The sequence below is a fragment of the Nicotiana tomentosiformis genome, chromosome 7 (assembly GCF_000390325.3).
Source record: "Nicotiana tomentosiformis chromosome 7, ASM39032v3, whole genome shotgun sequence".
NCBI lineage: Eukaryota > Viridiplantae > Streptophyta > Magnoliopsida > Solanales > Solanaceae > Nicotiana > Nicotiana tomentosiformis.
In genome coordinates this window covers 54,382,860-54,399,937 of record NC_090818.1, presented here as the reverse complement: position 1 = coordinate 54,399,937, position 17,078 = coordinate 54,382,860, and the positions used below count along the sequence as shown (strand labels likewise).

The 17,078-nt window shown below is 39.2% G+C and overlaps 1 protein-coding gene across 1 annotated transcript; it reads left to right on the top strand.

Annotated features, from left to right (window-relative positions):
- Positions 1-1,615: 1,615 nt before the first annotated feature.
- Positions 1,616-15,486, top strand: LOC138896498 (uncharacterized). Its single transcript, XM_070181553.1, has 2 exons — positions 1,616-1,804; positions 13,609-15,486. Exon 2 carries the CDS (start codon positions 14,740-14,742, stop codon positions 15,430-15,432), a length of 693 nt encoding a protein of 230 aa, XP_070037654.1. The 5' UTR covers positions 1,616-1,804; positions 13,609-14,739; the 3' UTR covers positions 15,433-15,486.
- Positions 15,487-17,078: the final 1,592 nt, after the last annotated feature.

The window sequence follows — 17,078 nt, the reverse complement described above, 5'->3', positions numbered from 1 at the left end:
GCGATTTTTCGGTTCGGTTTGTACACCCCTAGTTTAGATGTAGTTCAAATACATTAGGAGAGTCGTCATACCTATTTTTTTCCAAGATTAGAATTTCTTTTTAATAATTCTTGAATGTTCTTCTTGTTATTATTATTGAACATTATTTCATTATTCTGGGATTTTCTTTTATTTTATTATTTTGAGATTCCTCAAAATAAGCTCTTCAATCATTAACACTCGTCAAATTGCCGATTATTTCTATTCAATATTTACAATTGTTCATTTTTGTTAGCTTCTCTTGATTTTTTAGTAAAAACTTTTTCTTCAGATTGTCCAGTTCTAATGAGGGCAAACTGGACAAAGAACCGCTACAGTAGATCCAAAGATCAATATCTATCATTTTACGAATTCTTTTTATATTTGTTTTATAACTCAAAAACATCTTTAAAGTATTATTTATATTATTCAGACAAATTCATTGATGCGGGATCACGCGTACCCTAAATTAGTATAGAGAAAATCTGTGTGTGGGAGACTCACTCATTGTTTTGATGGTATTTGATGTGAGTTGCATTGGTTTATAATCAAACCTAATATTATTTCTTAGAATTCAAACACATTATTTAGTACTAACAATCAAATCTCTTCATAATAACTTTATTTGTTTCGATATTTTTGAGTTTTATACCGACCGGTTGTTATATACATATAACAATATTTGATGTTTAAATATTATTTGGTTGTTATAGATAAAAATTATTCAAAGTATCAATTTTCTTTTTTTTTTTAAGAGAAGAAAATTAGTACTAAAATTTAAAATCTCAAAAGATATGCATGTCTCACTAATTAAAATTTTAAAAAGTTAATACATTATTAATAAATTTATAACTAAATGTACAAATATTTAAACTCTAAGATACACATTTTAAAGCTAATTGAAAATTAAATTCTTTTAAAATAGGTGAAAAAAATCTGCAATTGACATTGTAGCTTGTTTCATAGATATTCTATTTCTATAAAGATGAGTATTATATTACCAAAATAATTGTATTAGCGGTAATTTTACAAAGTATACATTGTTATAAAAACTATTGTTATTGTTACAGGTAAAAAACTATTATTGAGAGGTGAAATATAACATAAAAAATTAGTTCTAACAGAACTTGATTTTTACAGTGAAATATATGTAAAGTGACTATTATAAAGGATTTGACCGTATTTCTGTGACTATTTAAAATTTTGTACTCAACAATATTGGTACACAGTCAAACCGCATATCAAGATATTAGTCATAAATAAAGAGTTTAAGATATGTACCTGTGAGTATTTATCCAATAATATTTATAGGGAGGCATCTTTAAAAGATAAAATTTATAATTTTAAAAATAAGACAGGTAACGACAATATAATTTTTTAAAACTATTAATAGTGTATATAATTTGAATGTCTATCCCTTCAATCTGTATGGGTCCACAAGATACCAATTAGCCGAAATTTAGAGATCGGGACCATTTTATGGCCGAAAGTTAAGTAAATTAAACAATCAAAAGGAGTAGATGGCGCAACGAATCATTAGGTCTGCTTATTACAAATTTTTGGGCTCAGTAGTCAGTAATGAAACCAACACGTTAGTCATATCTTTCTCAGTGTCGTGCTTAGATGGTAGAACTAGCTACTAAACCAATGAAGAAATTTCCAATATGATGAGTATGCATTAATTGGAGCAACTCGCTTCATCAAGTTTATTTAATGTGTTACTATCAAAGATGACCTTTGGGAGATTGCTTGCACATAATACTTATCACTACTTCAACACGCGAAGGTATTCGTATATAAAGTATTTATTACTGTACTAGCTAGCTTCCTTAATCTTGAGATTGCAATTTGCAACGCTAGCTAGAAGGGCTAGCTAAAAAGTAATTAATTAAAAACATAAATATTTCTATTTAATACATGGCTCCTTTGAAATAATGGATTCAATGTTTAGTGAAGATGGCGTTAATTCATTAGTTGCTGGTACGTAATACTTTTGCAATAATGGACGCCAGTTGTGGCGGGCATACCTACCTAGTTTAGTCCAAACTCTAATAACCATTGCATATTTTCTGGAAGAGATATTAATCTTCATTTGCTTTAAATTTATATAGGAAGATCAGGTAAACCTCCTCCGCTACTTAGTGCCGCATGCGAGACGAATTTATGATTTAAATTTGATGGCTTCTGTATTTATGTTTTTACTACTTAATCTATTACACGATTGAAATTATTTTACTATTTTTTACATATATATATTTCAGGAAAACAATTATTTTATCATTATTTTCCTTTCAGCGCCTCTTCTGTGCCTTTCATTTTTTGGTCACTGGTTGGTTTGATACTTTGATTAGTTTCTTCTGGTTCTATCACTTTCATAATTTCTTCTTCTCCTTCATTTACTTGCTTAGTAATATGATAATCTTCTCATTATGTAATCGACTAATGCAATAATTAGGAAATTTTTAGGAAAAGGTTTGCGAAATCAAGGAATAAATATGCATGTTATTGATACAAATTAGTGAATCCTTTTACTATCATGATATTAGTATTGAAAAATAAAGAATTATTCCAAGTGAGCAACATCATTGTGAAGGTAAAAATTTACTGTATCAGGTACATTTACGTCAAATCATAGCAACTTGCAATGATTTAATGAGCTGACAAGATATATCAATTAATCATGATTAAATATAAAAAGTAATGATTGTTTTTATATGTGGTGTGAATGGAAAATAAAAAAAAGAAAGGAAAAATTGTTGTGCTTGCATTGAGGAGCACTTTTATTAGGTCTTAAAAAATTAAGAAGAAAGCGAAGAAAGCAAGTTTCACGATGCCGTCTCACGCTTTTGAATACATTTGTACCAAGATATATTATTCCCATTTAACACACAAACAAGAATTGCACGTTACCTGCAACTTGTTCAATTTCTGTAGTACTCTTTCTTCGTGTGTCTAGTAGGGTGACTGGCCTTGAGAGTTGCATAAGTTAGCAACTCTTTATTTTTCTCAAACATTTTCATGTCTTTTTCGCTCAAAGTAACCCAAGCTTCCACTCAACTAAATGTTTTTCTTCCTTCTGCTAGGTAATTAATACTCTCCTTTTTAATTTATGTAAATTATTTGACTGGGCACTGATTTTAAAAAAAGAGAAAAGATTTTTGAACTTGTGATGTAAAATGAGACACATATATTTTATTTGGCTATAAATCATTGCATAAAGATAAATTATTTCCAAATAAGGAAAGAAGTCATTTTTTTTGATACGGACTAAAAAAGAAATACGTTCACATAAATTGAAACGAATGGAGTAATGAATAAATTTATACCCATCCCGTCTTACATGTCCACAAGATACCACTTAACATATTTAGGATAACTAACGCGTCGTTTAGAAATTTAGAAATTAGTTCAGTTTTATCCCACAGAAATTTGTGATTAAGTTAGAAGGCAACCTAGATGTAATTTTAGAAAGGCTGTTCCTGGTTCTCTTTTGGATAAATTTTACAACAAATAGTTGCAAAATGAATAGGATATATATGGAGAGGCAGAATCAGGATTTAAATTTTATGGATTTAGATTCATAATTCTGTCACATTTCATCTAATTTAATGCGTTCATAATTTATTTTTTCAAGAACTCTCATATCCAGATGAAAGTAGTTGATGAGGATGTTAAGCTGGATGTGTGGGCATACCAAGTTAGATAAGATTAGGAATTTATGAAGTTATTCGGGATAAGGTGGGAATGACCCTTGTGGAGGATAAGCTGCGGGGAGGGGAGGTTGAGATGGTTCGGACATGTTAAGAGGAGAAGCATAAAAGCCCCAGTTAGAAAGTGCGAGAGGTTAGCCTTAGTGGGTATCAGGAAGGGTAGAGGTAAGCCTAAGAAGTTTTGGGGAGATGTGATTAGGTGGGACATGGCGAAACTGGAGCTGACTGAGGACATGGCCTTACATAGGAGGATATGGAGGTCGAAGATTACGGTAGAAGGCTAGTAGGTAGTCAAGCGTTTTTCTTTGTCTTACTCAGTTCGCTAACATTAGTGTTATTATGATATCCTTTTATTCATAAATTACTATTACTACCTAGAGCTTAACTGCTTTCTTGGCTTCAGTCTTATTTTTATGTTGTTATTCTTGCTTGTTGTCATTACCTTTTTCATCCGTTCTCCAGCCGGAGATTTATCAGAAATAGCCTCTCCGTCCTTCCAAGGTAGGGGTAAGGCTGCATACACTTTACCCTCCTCAGACCCCACTTATAGAAAATTATTGGATTTATTATTGTATTTAATATTTTTTAAGGCAAAAACACAGAATATGAGCGAAAGTTATGGATTCAGTTGAACCCATAACTTGTACAATACATACGCCTCTGTATATATGTGTGTTCTACTGGTCTTAAATGTATAATATAACGTAATACTATGTGATGTGATGTAATGTAATCTAATTAATAGATTTAATAGTCTTATTATTGGATACTCTCCTACTTTTCGGACCTCTTAAAAGGTGTAAAGGAGCCAAAGGTCCAACATGCCAGGACCAATTTATAGCAGAAAGTTTTTGGGATTTTTTCGTTCTTATATCATATTTAAAATTTATTTATCAAAATTATTCTAATTTGTTTATATCATCCGCCCTAAATAAAGATTGCTTACAATTAATATACAATCAATTTAAGGCCTCATTTATTTTTTTAAGATTAAGACGTCTGAATCTGAATACACATCTGGATATCAAGATGTGTATTAAGATTAAGACATTTGAATTTGAATACACATCTGGATATCAAGATGTGTATTAAGATTAAGGCATCTGAATCTGAATACTCATCTGAATATTAAGATGTGTAAAAATATCTGAATAATAAATGATTAAGACAGTTTGTTTTTAACATCTGAATGTATAAAATTTGTCTTTATTTGAATATTAATAAACATAAAATTCAAATAAAATACTATATATAATGCCGAGTAGAGGCGGTGGTTGGTGGTGATTTTGGTTGAATGCCGAGTAGATCCAGGTTTGATACCATGTCTACTTCCGTTAAACCAATTTTTATATATATATATATATATATATATATATATATTGTATTTGGTGGTGGTGGTGGTCAACGGTGGTGATTGTGAATGCCGAGTAGAGACGGTGGTTGGTGGTGGTTTTAGTTGATTGTGATAGTTTTGGGTAATAGCTAGTGGTGATTGGTAATGATGGCGATTATAGTTGAGGATGATGGTGGTGGGTGGTGATAGTTAATAATGGTGGGTGGTGGTATTGGTTATGATTAAGGAAGGTGATATGGGTGATGGTGATAGGGTGGTTAGTTGTGATAGTTGAGAAGGATAAGTGTGTGCTTGTGGTTGAGAATGGTGGTGGTCGTGGTGATGGTGGGTGGCATGGTAGTAGTTGATAATGGTACGCAGTAACTATAATTAATAATGAAAGTGGATGATAGTATCTTAATGAAATTAAGTATTTGTTATAGATCTTTATCATACAGACCTATTCGGACGCATTAAGTTTCTGCGAAGTTAAAAAAATAAACGCACTTAATGATTAAGATCTAAATGAATAAGATTCAGATTTTAAAAATAAATGCACTTAATGTTTGAGATCTGAATGATGAAGATTTTGACCTCCATTAAGTGCAAACGAATGAGACCTAAGTGCCTTAAATTAGGGGATTCAATTAAACCGTTTTTTTTTCTTATTTATCCGTAAAACATTACAGTCTAATTTGTAATATGGTTTATAGACAAGCGAATCGATTTGAGCCAAAAATAATAAAGAAATAGGACAAAAATAATATTAGCAAATAAAGAAGATAACAAGCCTGAGTTCGGGCTTGATATTTCCCGAAGCAAGAGCAATGCAAATAATAGAGCAATGATATAGTTATTTGATCAAGCGTAGAATAGTAAAGTACAATTTTTGTATGTAGAATATTTAATGTGTCTTAGAGGAATCGTCGACATGGTTTTTATAGCTATCGTAAGGGGGACAAGCTCCTAAAGTCAAGCTCTTCTTGAATGAGAATAAAAGTATCATTGATGAATATATAACGGCTGGCCTTGAATGCAAATATTCTCTGTAACGACTGCTCATTTAATGCTAGAAAATATTCCCTCATTGAATGTTATCCGATGGCAAACCTTTGAACTTCTATCGCCGACTACGTCCCCTTTGGAAATCACCTGATACCGGTCACACATGTCGCATCCGGTATTAGTTATTTCCGACTCTTCCTTTGCCTATCTCCGGTTCCACACGTTATTTTACTATTCGATTACCTATAATCAACCAATTTTACCTCATACAGATAGTCCCCCTACTTTCTGGTGACGATACTCAGCGTTACCAGGAAGTATATGAATTTTCTTTTCGTGGCGAGTTACCTATGGTGCTTCCTCTCGGATTTCCCAATCCGAGAACAAGAAACCAAAGAGGAGACGTTCCTCCTCGGTTGGGACTCAGGAGAAGAGAGTAAAGAAAACACCAACCGAGCCGACCATAGTGCCAACAGTAGTCCTCCATGACGAAGGAGAATATATTGATGGAGAGGCTTCCCTTCAAAGGAGAAAAGGATCTTCATCGGCTCAACCGAATGATCAACCAGGAGAGTTCCAAAACCCATCGATAGATGAAATCCAGGCGCTTTGGGGTGAATTGGGATTAGTTGAGAATGATGACTCTCGCTTCCCGGCCCCTAATTCTGTTTCCGGTCCAAGGAGTTCGGACCTTGTGCTTCTTATGTTCTCAACTATTGAGCAAGCAACAATCACCATCCCTTCTGCCACAACTGCTTCTTCTCCTTCTATGCCAACAACTTTATGCCCACTTAGCCAATTGCTCCTTCGCCACCAGCACCAACTACATCTCCTCCACCGGCATCAGCTGATCAGGAAAGAGACGCTTCCCCTCCTCAGTCTCCTGACTACGGGAACTTGGGGAGCACCTATACTATGCCTTCTCAGGATCCAAGGAAGGCAAAGAGCCACTCTTTCAATCTTGAAGGAGTGTCATGTCCTCTCCAAGCCGGTGGAACTTTCCAATTATTTGAAGCCATTGGCTTCGGCGAAGGATTGGAAGAAAATGGGCTCCCTTTCTGGGGAGTGTCTGATAAACAATAGCATGCACAGTGCAGCGCAGGTGCCATCCTAGTTTCCTTCTATCTTTTGTTTTCGTTTAAATGCTGTAATGCTAATCCTAACTCTAACCCTTTCTTTTTAGGCTAACCTTCTTGCTTCCGAGGGCCTGCAAAGGTTGATCCTTGACAAACAAGGACTTTCTTCCGAGGGGGATCAACTTTTGGCTGAAAGGAACCAACTTGCCGCATGCCTCCCGGTGCTGGAGGCTAAAGTTGAACACATGAGCGAGCTCGAGGCTCGGTTGCAGCAAACTGAAAGAGATAGATTGGCCAACAACTAAGAAGTTTCTCAACTGCACAAATACCTTAGAGAGGCTAAGGCTAAGTGGGTCGAACTTCAAGATGTTGTAACCACTGCTTCCGAGCACGAGTCTGCCTTCGAGGAGAAAATCAATAATCTGAAGGCCAGCTTATGCTCCAAAACCGAGGAGGCCAATGCTATTGAGGAGAAGAGGGACCGAATGGAAGAGAGGCTTAAGAGGGCCATGGAGCAAAACCGGCTTCACTCAACTACCAACGTTGAGATTATTCCCGCCTAAGAGCCATGAAGTCTGAAAGAGAAGATCTCCAGGCCAAAATCGATAAACTCTAAGCAAAACTCCAGGATCAAGAGGATTTCCTCATCTTCGAGAAGAACTGTGCAATATATAATATGAAGAGGAAGTCCTTGGAGGAGGCCAAAGTGGGTGATAACTAGGGGTTTTAGCCTATTATTTGCTTTCTTTTGTTTAGGTTTTGGGTCAAAAATGTGTAAAGGTATTCCCGAAAATTAACTTAATGTGCTTGCTTGCAGGGTTTGGTCAAAATGAGGGAAAGAAGCCAGAATCAACTCATGAAGGAGTCAAACCTACACGAATCCAAGGCTAAGACTGGAGCGCTGAGAGCGACAGAAAAGCGCAGCCGCGTAAGGAACACCGCTGAGGTAGCCACTATTACGCGGTCAGCGAAAGTAGATTCAGAAAAGTTGCTTTGAGTACTAAAATCATCGCTGACCGCGTTGGAAAGGTGCGGCCGTAAAAGCTTTGGCAAGGCCGTGAGGGGATTTTCGCTAAGAGTGTGGTTCGAGGTTCAGAGACTCTACAGTTTGGACTCAAATGAAGAACGCGGCTCGCATCCAAATTACGCGGCCGCAAAGTGATCTTACGTGGACGCGAAGGGAATTCCACTGAGAGTGCATCTTGAGGTTTAGAGACCCTGCAAGTCGAGCTTAACTGAAAAATGCGGTCCGCGTCCAAATTACGCGGCCGCGATGGAAGCACACACGGACGCAGTTGAAATTATGCGGTCCGCGAAACTAAGCCCAATCCAAGCCCAGTATTGAAGAAACGCGGACCGCGCTCATTATTACTCGGCCGCGAAAGCTCAAGCGCGGACGCGGTCAGAATTACGAGTCCGCGAATCCTCCGCAGGGGCACTTTTGTCTGGAAATTTCAACCTAGTATAAATAGATCCTTTTATCAATTTTAGGTTAAGTATTTTTTAGCAGAGCACGTGAATGGCTGATTTTTCCCTTTTTGGACAATTTTAGAGTAGATTTACCTTCAAACTTTAGATTTTCATTTTGAACTTTAATATTATGGCTTATATTTCATCTTTATCTTTGATTTCTGCTGTTACTATGAGTAGCTAGACCCCATAGCTAGGGTTGTGAACCAACCCTAGTGTGGGTACTTAATGGGCTTTGAATTTTAGGGCTTAATTGTTTATGGGTTAGTTATATTTAGCCTAATTCATGCTAAAATTGTAGAATTAGTGGTTGCAAACACTGACTCATGCCTTTATGACTTAGGCTCTTCTTGAGAAAGAGAGACTAAGTCTAGGAAAATTAGGCTAACAAGGAATTGAGGTGAACTCAAGATATTGATAGCCCCAATTAAAGGGTTAAACCTAGAGATAGTAATACCCGACTTGAGCCAATTTTATTTGTATTGTATGAACACCCATTTGGGTTTGAGAAAGCCAAATCGGGCAAAGTCACTCAAACTATCGAGAGGTATAGAGTGAGTACTTATGTGTGATGGTTATATCACGACCCCAATCATAACAAGCTTGTCCTAGATTCTTGATACACATTAGATACTCACCTAGGCGGAAGTCACTTTCCTAGTGCCTTTTAATACTTGAAAACTTTCACCAAAAATATTGTACTTAGCTTACACTCAGCATACAATAGTATAAAAATTAGAATAGAATCAATCACAACAATGTTTGAAAGTGCAATTAGGAACAACACGCACATCTAGATTAGTTAGATACCTAACTCCAAGCCAAATTAACTCCCTGTGGAAATCGATCCCGACCTCGTTGGGTAAAACTGCATCGACCATCCTCGTTACTCTATAATGGTGTAGGTTTGACCGCAATCACTTTTTGGCGCCGTTGCCGGGGAGTTAGACGGTGTTGGCTATCTATCTAACTATTTGTGTGTCTTGTTTTTCTTTCCTTCTGTTTTTCTAACTTTTGTGTATCAATCGCTTTAGGTACCAAATGGCTCATAATGATGCTCTCGGACATGTTCTTCCGGGGGAGGAGGTAGATGACAATGGTGAGGATGAGGTTAATCTAGAACCCCAAGTCCAAAGAAGAGGCCTCCAGGCTAATGACAACATTCCAAACCCTCCCCCACCTCCTCCACGGGCAGCACACCAGGTGCTACCCAATGAAGGTTAGCAAGTGCAATTGTCTCGCCCCGGATTCGGGCGGGCAATTTTCAAATTACAAATGTCATGCTGACCCTATTGGAGCAAAGGGGCTTCTTCACTGGAGCTCCTCATCAGAACACATACAAGCATCTAAAGGGTTTTGTAGACACATGCTGGGGCAGCAAGCTGACGAACATGTCGGAGGATGCTCTGAGATTGAGACTTTTCCCATTTTTACTTAGAGGGAAAGCTTTGGACTGGATCGAGAGGCTACCCAACCACTCCATACACACGTGGGATGAGTTGGCAGAAAAGTTTATAGCCAAGTTTTTCTCACCGGGTCATATGACAGCATTGAGGGATGAGATCTTAGCCTTTAAACAAGAACCTAATTAACCCCTACATGAAATCTGGGAGCGATACCAGACAATGGTCAAGGAATGCCCAAACAATGATATGACTGAAGCAATGATTCAACAGACATTCTATAGGGGCATCAACACGACCAACCAGTATGTGGTGAATCAGCTAGCTAGGGGAAATGTTATGAAAATACCTTGTGCCGATGCTTGTGACATACTTGATGAGATGGCTGACACATCCCCAGCTTGGCAGAGTCGGGCAAATGTTCCTCAAGGTGACCCTAATGTCATCCATCTTCATAAGGAACTTCATGAGCACGGACAAGACATAGCCGAGTTGACAACTACTATGAATCAGTTAGCAAAGGCCCAGCTTCAGCAAGTTCAAGGGACAAAGCAAGTAAATGCCATGGAAGGGGTAAATGTCATGGTCAACAAGAGGAGACAGCGTGGTCAACAAGTGCAAAACAATCAAGATCAATATGAGCAAAGTGGTAGTGGTTACAATCAAGGAGATTCTTATGATGATCAAGGTGAGGAAGAGTTATATGCCAATAACTACCAAGGTCAACGGAGCAATGCTCCAAATCAACAATGGAGATCGCAAGGGAACAATCAAAATTGGGGAAACCAAGGCCAAGGGAATTGGAACAATGGAAACAATAACAAATCGAACAATTGGGGGAACAACAATCAGAATTGGGGGAACAATAATAACAATTGGGGCGGCAATGGAAACCAATGGGGTTGGAATAATAAAAATCAAGGCAACCGGGGGTAGGGCTTTCAAAGGCCCCCGATGTATCAACAACCCAACAACACGCCTCCATATTCATCTCAAGGGCAAAGTTCCTCAAACAATGAGATGGGGCAGATAGAGAGTGTTCAAACAAATGATGGAAAGGAATGTTGACTCCGACGCCCAAATAGCCTCACATACTACCTCTATTCACAACTTGGAAGTACAAATGGGTCAAATTTCTCAAGCATTCAATACTCGACCTAAGGGGGCACTACCAAGTGATACGGTAGTAAACCCGAAGGGTGGGAACAATACAGGACATGCCATGGCGGTGACCACAAGAAGCGGTAGAGGTGGAGATGCAAGTACCTCTAATCCAAAGAAGATTGTGAGTGATGATGTTGTGTTGCAAGAAGATGATGAGATTAAAGCCAATGATGAGAATGTGAATAATGAAGTGAGACGTGACAGGCGGGAATACTCACCACTATTCTTGAGATCAATATTTTTGACGTGTGAGGCATAGACTTCATGGGGCCTTTTGTGAGTTCGTGTGGTAACACTTACATTCTGGTTGTTGTTGATTATGTTTCCAAGTGGGTTGAAGCTGTAGCTTTGCCCAACAATGAGGCACGGAGTGTGGTATCGTTCTTAAAGAAAAATATCTTCACAAGTTTTGGCACTCCTAGGGCGATCATCAGTGATGGGGGTTCTCATTTTTGCAACAAGGCCTTCGACACTTTACTTTTCAAGTATGGTGTCAATCATAAGGTGTCAACCCCTTATCATCCCCAGGCTAGTGGACAAGTTGAGGTCTCTAACAGGGAGATAAAGAGAGCATATTATCAAAAACTGTCAATGCAAACCGGACGGATTGGTCAAGGAAACTTGACGATGCTTTGTAGGCTTATAGAACTGCGTACAAGACTCCAACCGGTATGTCTCCGTACCAGTTGGTATTTGGAAAAGCATTCCATCTTCCGGTTGAGTTAGAGCACAAGTCCATGTGGGCGCTCAAGAAGTTAAACCTTGAATGAGATGTAGCAGCCAATCTCCGGGTAGAGCGACTCAATGAACTTGATGAATTCTGGTTTCATGCCTATTCCAGCTCGTCCTTGTATAAGGACAAGATGAAGTACTTACATGACAAATATGCCCGGAACAAAGAATTCAAGGAGGGTGACTTGGTTCTTCTATTCAACTCTCGGTTACGACTGTTTCCGGGAAAGCTCAAACCAAAATGGAGTGGCCCTTTTGAGGTGGTGCACGTGCTCTTGACTTGAAAAATAAAAATGATGAAATCTTCAGAGTTAATGGGCACCGAGTGAAGCATTACCTCGGCAAGTTTGATGACAGCCATGTGGTGGCCTTGATCAATTTCCAATGATGTTGGTAATATGCGTCGTGCCGCGACGTTAAATCAGGCGCTTCTTGGGAGGCAACCCATGTGTTTTTCTTTCTTTTTTTGATTTTCTTCTTAGATCAGGCTTTATTTTGAACTAACTGGTTGTGAGCTTTATGTAGGAATTGTTTGTGCAGTACAAGACTATTTCTGGAAAAATTTGCCTAAGTATGGGGAATTATGCGGACCGCGCTCAAAATTTTGCGGTCAGCGAGAGCTTTTCACGGGGGCGCAAATTGTCAGTGGAAGCGGACTTGAAAAGTCCAGAATATCAACTCTCTAAAGTTGTATTCTCATCCGCATTCGTAATTTCGCGGTCCGCATTGATCTTACGCGGCCACGCCCGTTAATCCTCTCTCAGCGGACCTGTTTCTGAAAAGGCTTTTCGAAAGGTAAAAAGCGTGGACCTCGGTGGAATTCCGCGGACCGCGCTCAGGTAAGTCGGTGGGACCTCTGGGGTTGGTATAAATTAGAAGTCCTTAGGACTTTTACACTTTTCGAACCCCACACTCTCATCGAAATATACCATTGTTCATCTTCCCCTTCTTACAGTTTCAATTTCATATCTTATTAATCAAGCAGCAATTTCCTACTACAAATCCACATCTGTTATGCTCAAATCTTTGCATTAATTTCATCTTTTGATTTTCTTTTCTTCTAGTTTTACTTTTTCATTTTTAGGGTTTAACACATGTCATGATTTCAAAATGATGCTTGATTGATGCTAAAATTGCATGTGGGTAATGTTTAATGCCTAATGGGGGATAAAGTTGTTCACTATGCTTGTTAATTACCTAAAGTTTTGCACTAAGTGAAACCCTAAGACTTAAATAATTCATCAGTGCCAGTATGATTTGAATTTCACGGACCGCGGTCCAAATTACGCAGTCCGCGTTCATGCGAATAGGGTAGGCTTATATATTCGTGAACACGATGATTTTTCTGCGGTCAGCGTCCATAATTTTGCGGACCGCGTTCATGAGCTTCAGAGAATTAACAAATTGATTCCGCAGACGCATTTATTTTTACGCGCTCTACGTCTGTTATTTCACAGCCGTGCACATTATTTCGCAGTCAGCGAAAACTAATGCTCAGAGAGTTGGTAGTCTGGTCCTAACTCTTTCGCGGTCACGCTCCTTTTTACGTGGACCGCTCTGACCCTTCCGCGGCCGCACTCCTTTTTACGCTGTTAGCGGACCCGTGATTTGAGAAACACTGTGATCATTTCATCTGCTTTCCTTTGCTAATTCATTGAACCACAATACTAATAAGCTTTTACTGATTGTGTATGCAGATAATGGTGCGATCTTGTGGTGGTCCTGAGAAATCAAAAGGGAGAGGAGTATCCTCCCGAGGCCGAGGCAAAGGGAAGCAGACTGCACCCTTAGAACCTCAGAAGATTATTAGCAAAAAGGCCCCACCTGTGAGACCTCAGGCTGACTCCTTGGACACTAGCGAATACCTCCCTTCCCGGGAGATTTCCGAGGGAGAATCTGCACAACAACCCGAGGCTCAATCTCAACCTTTCCGTCTCGTCAATCAACCTACCTCCTCATCTGAGTCGTCTGATGGCTCAGAAGGAGGTAGTGAGACTTTAGCACCATCTTCCCCACCTGCTGCAACTCCGGCCTCAACAACTGCTCCTATTGATATTGATGATGAAGAAGAGGTTCCGGATAACGGGAGAGGATGTGATACCCATGAGGGGGGGTGATTAGATCAAGGAAGGTGGCAGTGTGGCAAAATAGGTTCGTGAGTGAAAAGGCCTACCACAAATTCCGGGAATGGTGGCTACAAAGGCCGCTCACCCTTGAGCGACATTTCATAGAAAGAGACCTTCTCCCTCACAACCCGAATGTGAAGAAACAATTTGATGAAAGAGTGGGGTGGAAATTCTTCACTATCAAGTTGCCGGAAGCAAATGAGTACCTAGTCAAGGAATTCTACACCAATGTTGCCCACATCAAAAAGGGTACCTATGTGACTAAGGTACGAAATAAGAAGATCCGGTTCGATGGCAAAACTTTGAATACATATGACGGGTTTGATGATGTAGACACTGCTCTATACATACAGAAGTTGGCATTAGATGAAACAGCCCGTCCATGGGTAGCAGAGGTGATAGCCATACCAGGGACAACACTGGCCTGGCTTACACCGGGCGTCTCAATTCCTTAGCTTTGAAGCCAAAGGGTGGTGCACCTTCATCTACAGCCGCCTTGATCCGTGCCAGCATGACAGTGACATTCCACTCTCCCAGGCGATCCTCATAGCGTCCATCATGGCGGGGTACCCAATAAATGTGGGGAACCTCATGGCCCAGAACATATCTAAGGCAACCGGGAAGGAAGAAAGTTCCTACCCTTATCCCAATTTCATCACTATGTACGTAAAGGACTAGGGGGTTGAGGGGAGACACTTTGACATGAAGGTGAAGCCGAAAAGGCCCTTCTCTTGGTACAACCTTCAGGGAGCAGACAACCTAAAGTTCAAAGGAAAAGCCACTACCTCCATTGGCCAGTCTGAAGAGCCAAGGGTAGTGTCCACTGGTTCCGAGCCTTCCACAGCGGAGGGTTCTTCGGCTGCTATGCCACCTCCCTCATCCGGGCCTTCTGTCACAGCCCCATTATCTGTGCCCTCATCTTCCGCATATCCTCAGACTTCACTGTGGGTCTCTCAGATGCTATCCAGTATCAACAACATGTTGCAGGTAGCTACATCAAAGCTGTCTGTCTTATCTAGTGCAGCCGCAACACAGGCAGTCCCAACACAACTTCAGGTACCTCCATCAGTGGAGGATTCATTGAAGGAGCTTTTGGACAACCAGAAGAAGCTCCTGGACAACCAAAAGAAAATTCTGGAGACATTAGATACTCATGGGAAGGTGATCAAGGAGCTGGGCAAGCCGGTCAAAAAGATGAAGAAGACTCAAGCTTCAAAAGTGTCAGTGGAGCTGCTGAAGAAGGAGGTAGAGAAGTTCACTTCTATCGGAGATATTCCACTGGACCTACTTATGGAGGAGACTGCCCTCACAGCACAGACAGCACAAGCATCAGAGCAGGAGGCTGACAGAGAGCCGGTGAGAGGATTTGTGGTGCCCCAGACAGAGACCACATAGGGAGTTTTCTTTACTCTCTATCCCTTCCCTAGTCTTATTTTTGCTTTTATCATTGAGGACAATGCTATCTTTTATTTTTTGGGGGAGGGGGGGGAGGGGCGGGGGGTGGTCTTATTTTGATTTGATAACTGGCATGTAATAATTATGATACTATTTTCCTTTATTTTTACTTATCATTATTTTCACTTTCGTTATTTTTTTACGTTTAGTATGTATATAACTTTACCATTCCATGTATATATTCATATCCATTTTGTATATATTCGGTTCACTCCATTATTGTACATATTCATTTTACTGTCCGTAGTTTACTTTATAACTTCTTTTGTATTTTTCCTTAATAGCTTAGCTTCTTATTTCCTTTAGTAGCTTCTTTTTGAGTTTTTAGCTTCTTTTCACATTTTTCTGCGTAATCAATAAGCTTTTGGTTTTCTTAATTCCACGGTTCTTTCCAAAGGTGGATATTGTGTGAACCAGGTAGCTCTTCCCAAGGATGGATGGCGTGACAATCTTCTTAAGGGATTGAGTCTGTTTTTCTTTCTGTTTTGATATATAGTAGTAATGAATAAAAGTGTCTCAAGTAGGCTTCACTTGGTACTAACACATATACCTCGACCTCATGGTTAGAAACAAGTTGATTGACAAAGAAAAGCTCTAGTTGTGACCTTTAGACTCTTGAGTTGACTAAAACTATCATCAAGTGGTTTCTTTGAGCCATCTGTGATATTCAATCTTAGCTAGGGTTGTTGTGGGCCCTCGACTCTATTCTCTTTAACAATCCATTAGCTTGAGAGAGAGAGGTGAGGTATTGAATTGCAAGTCCAAGTCCCGTGCTAATAAGTCTAGAACTTGCCCTGAATGTTTGTCTAGGCGAAATTCTAAGTGTAGCTCGACTTGAGAAGTGATTGTAGGCTCTCCTTGGTCCCATTTGAACTGTGAAAGCTTCCGTAGCCTACCAATATGATATCCCTAGTCAACCCCTTTGAGTGTAAGCCTTTTTCATTCAATAGCCACATTACAAGCCTTCATCCGTTTTATAATGACCCTCTCTTGGCACCCAATCTCTCCCTAGCATTCATGATGAGCAATTTGCAAAAACATAAGTTTGGGGGAGAGACGAGGAATTTCAAAGTGATGAAAGGTACAAAGAACAAAAAGAATTGATGAAAAGGAAAGGCAAAGAAAAGGATGAAGAGTTAAAAAGAAATATGTCAAAAAGAAAGCAAAGGTTGAAGGGATTCAAAAAAAACAATGTTGAAAGGCATGGAATGATGAGAAAAGGAAAAAAATGATTGTCATGAACAAGAAAGAGTGACAATGTGTCTCTCTAGTTCCCCCGAGGAAGAAGAAAATGACTCAAAGAGTCAAGAAAGTATGAACCGAAATGAGAAAATGGAGTGCTTAAGGAAAGATGAAACCATCATAGTTCATTATGTCCTACCTTGATCCAAAAAGCCTTCATTACATCCTGCTAAAGCCCTATATGATTTCAAGTTGAGTGAGCTTACATTAGTGGTGATTTACATTAGGGGCAAGCTTATGGTACTTAGAGCTGGACTTATGGCATTCTTTTGAGAGTGATGAGCGCACTTCTTTACAATCCTTGTTTTGAGTGTCACATTCTATAAAGTGAGATTTGCTCATGG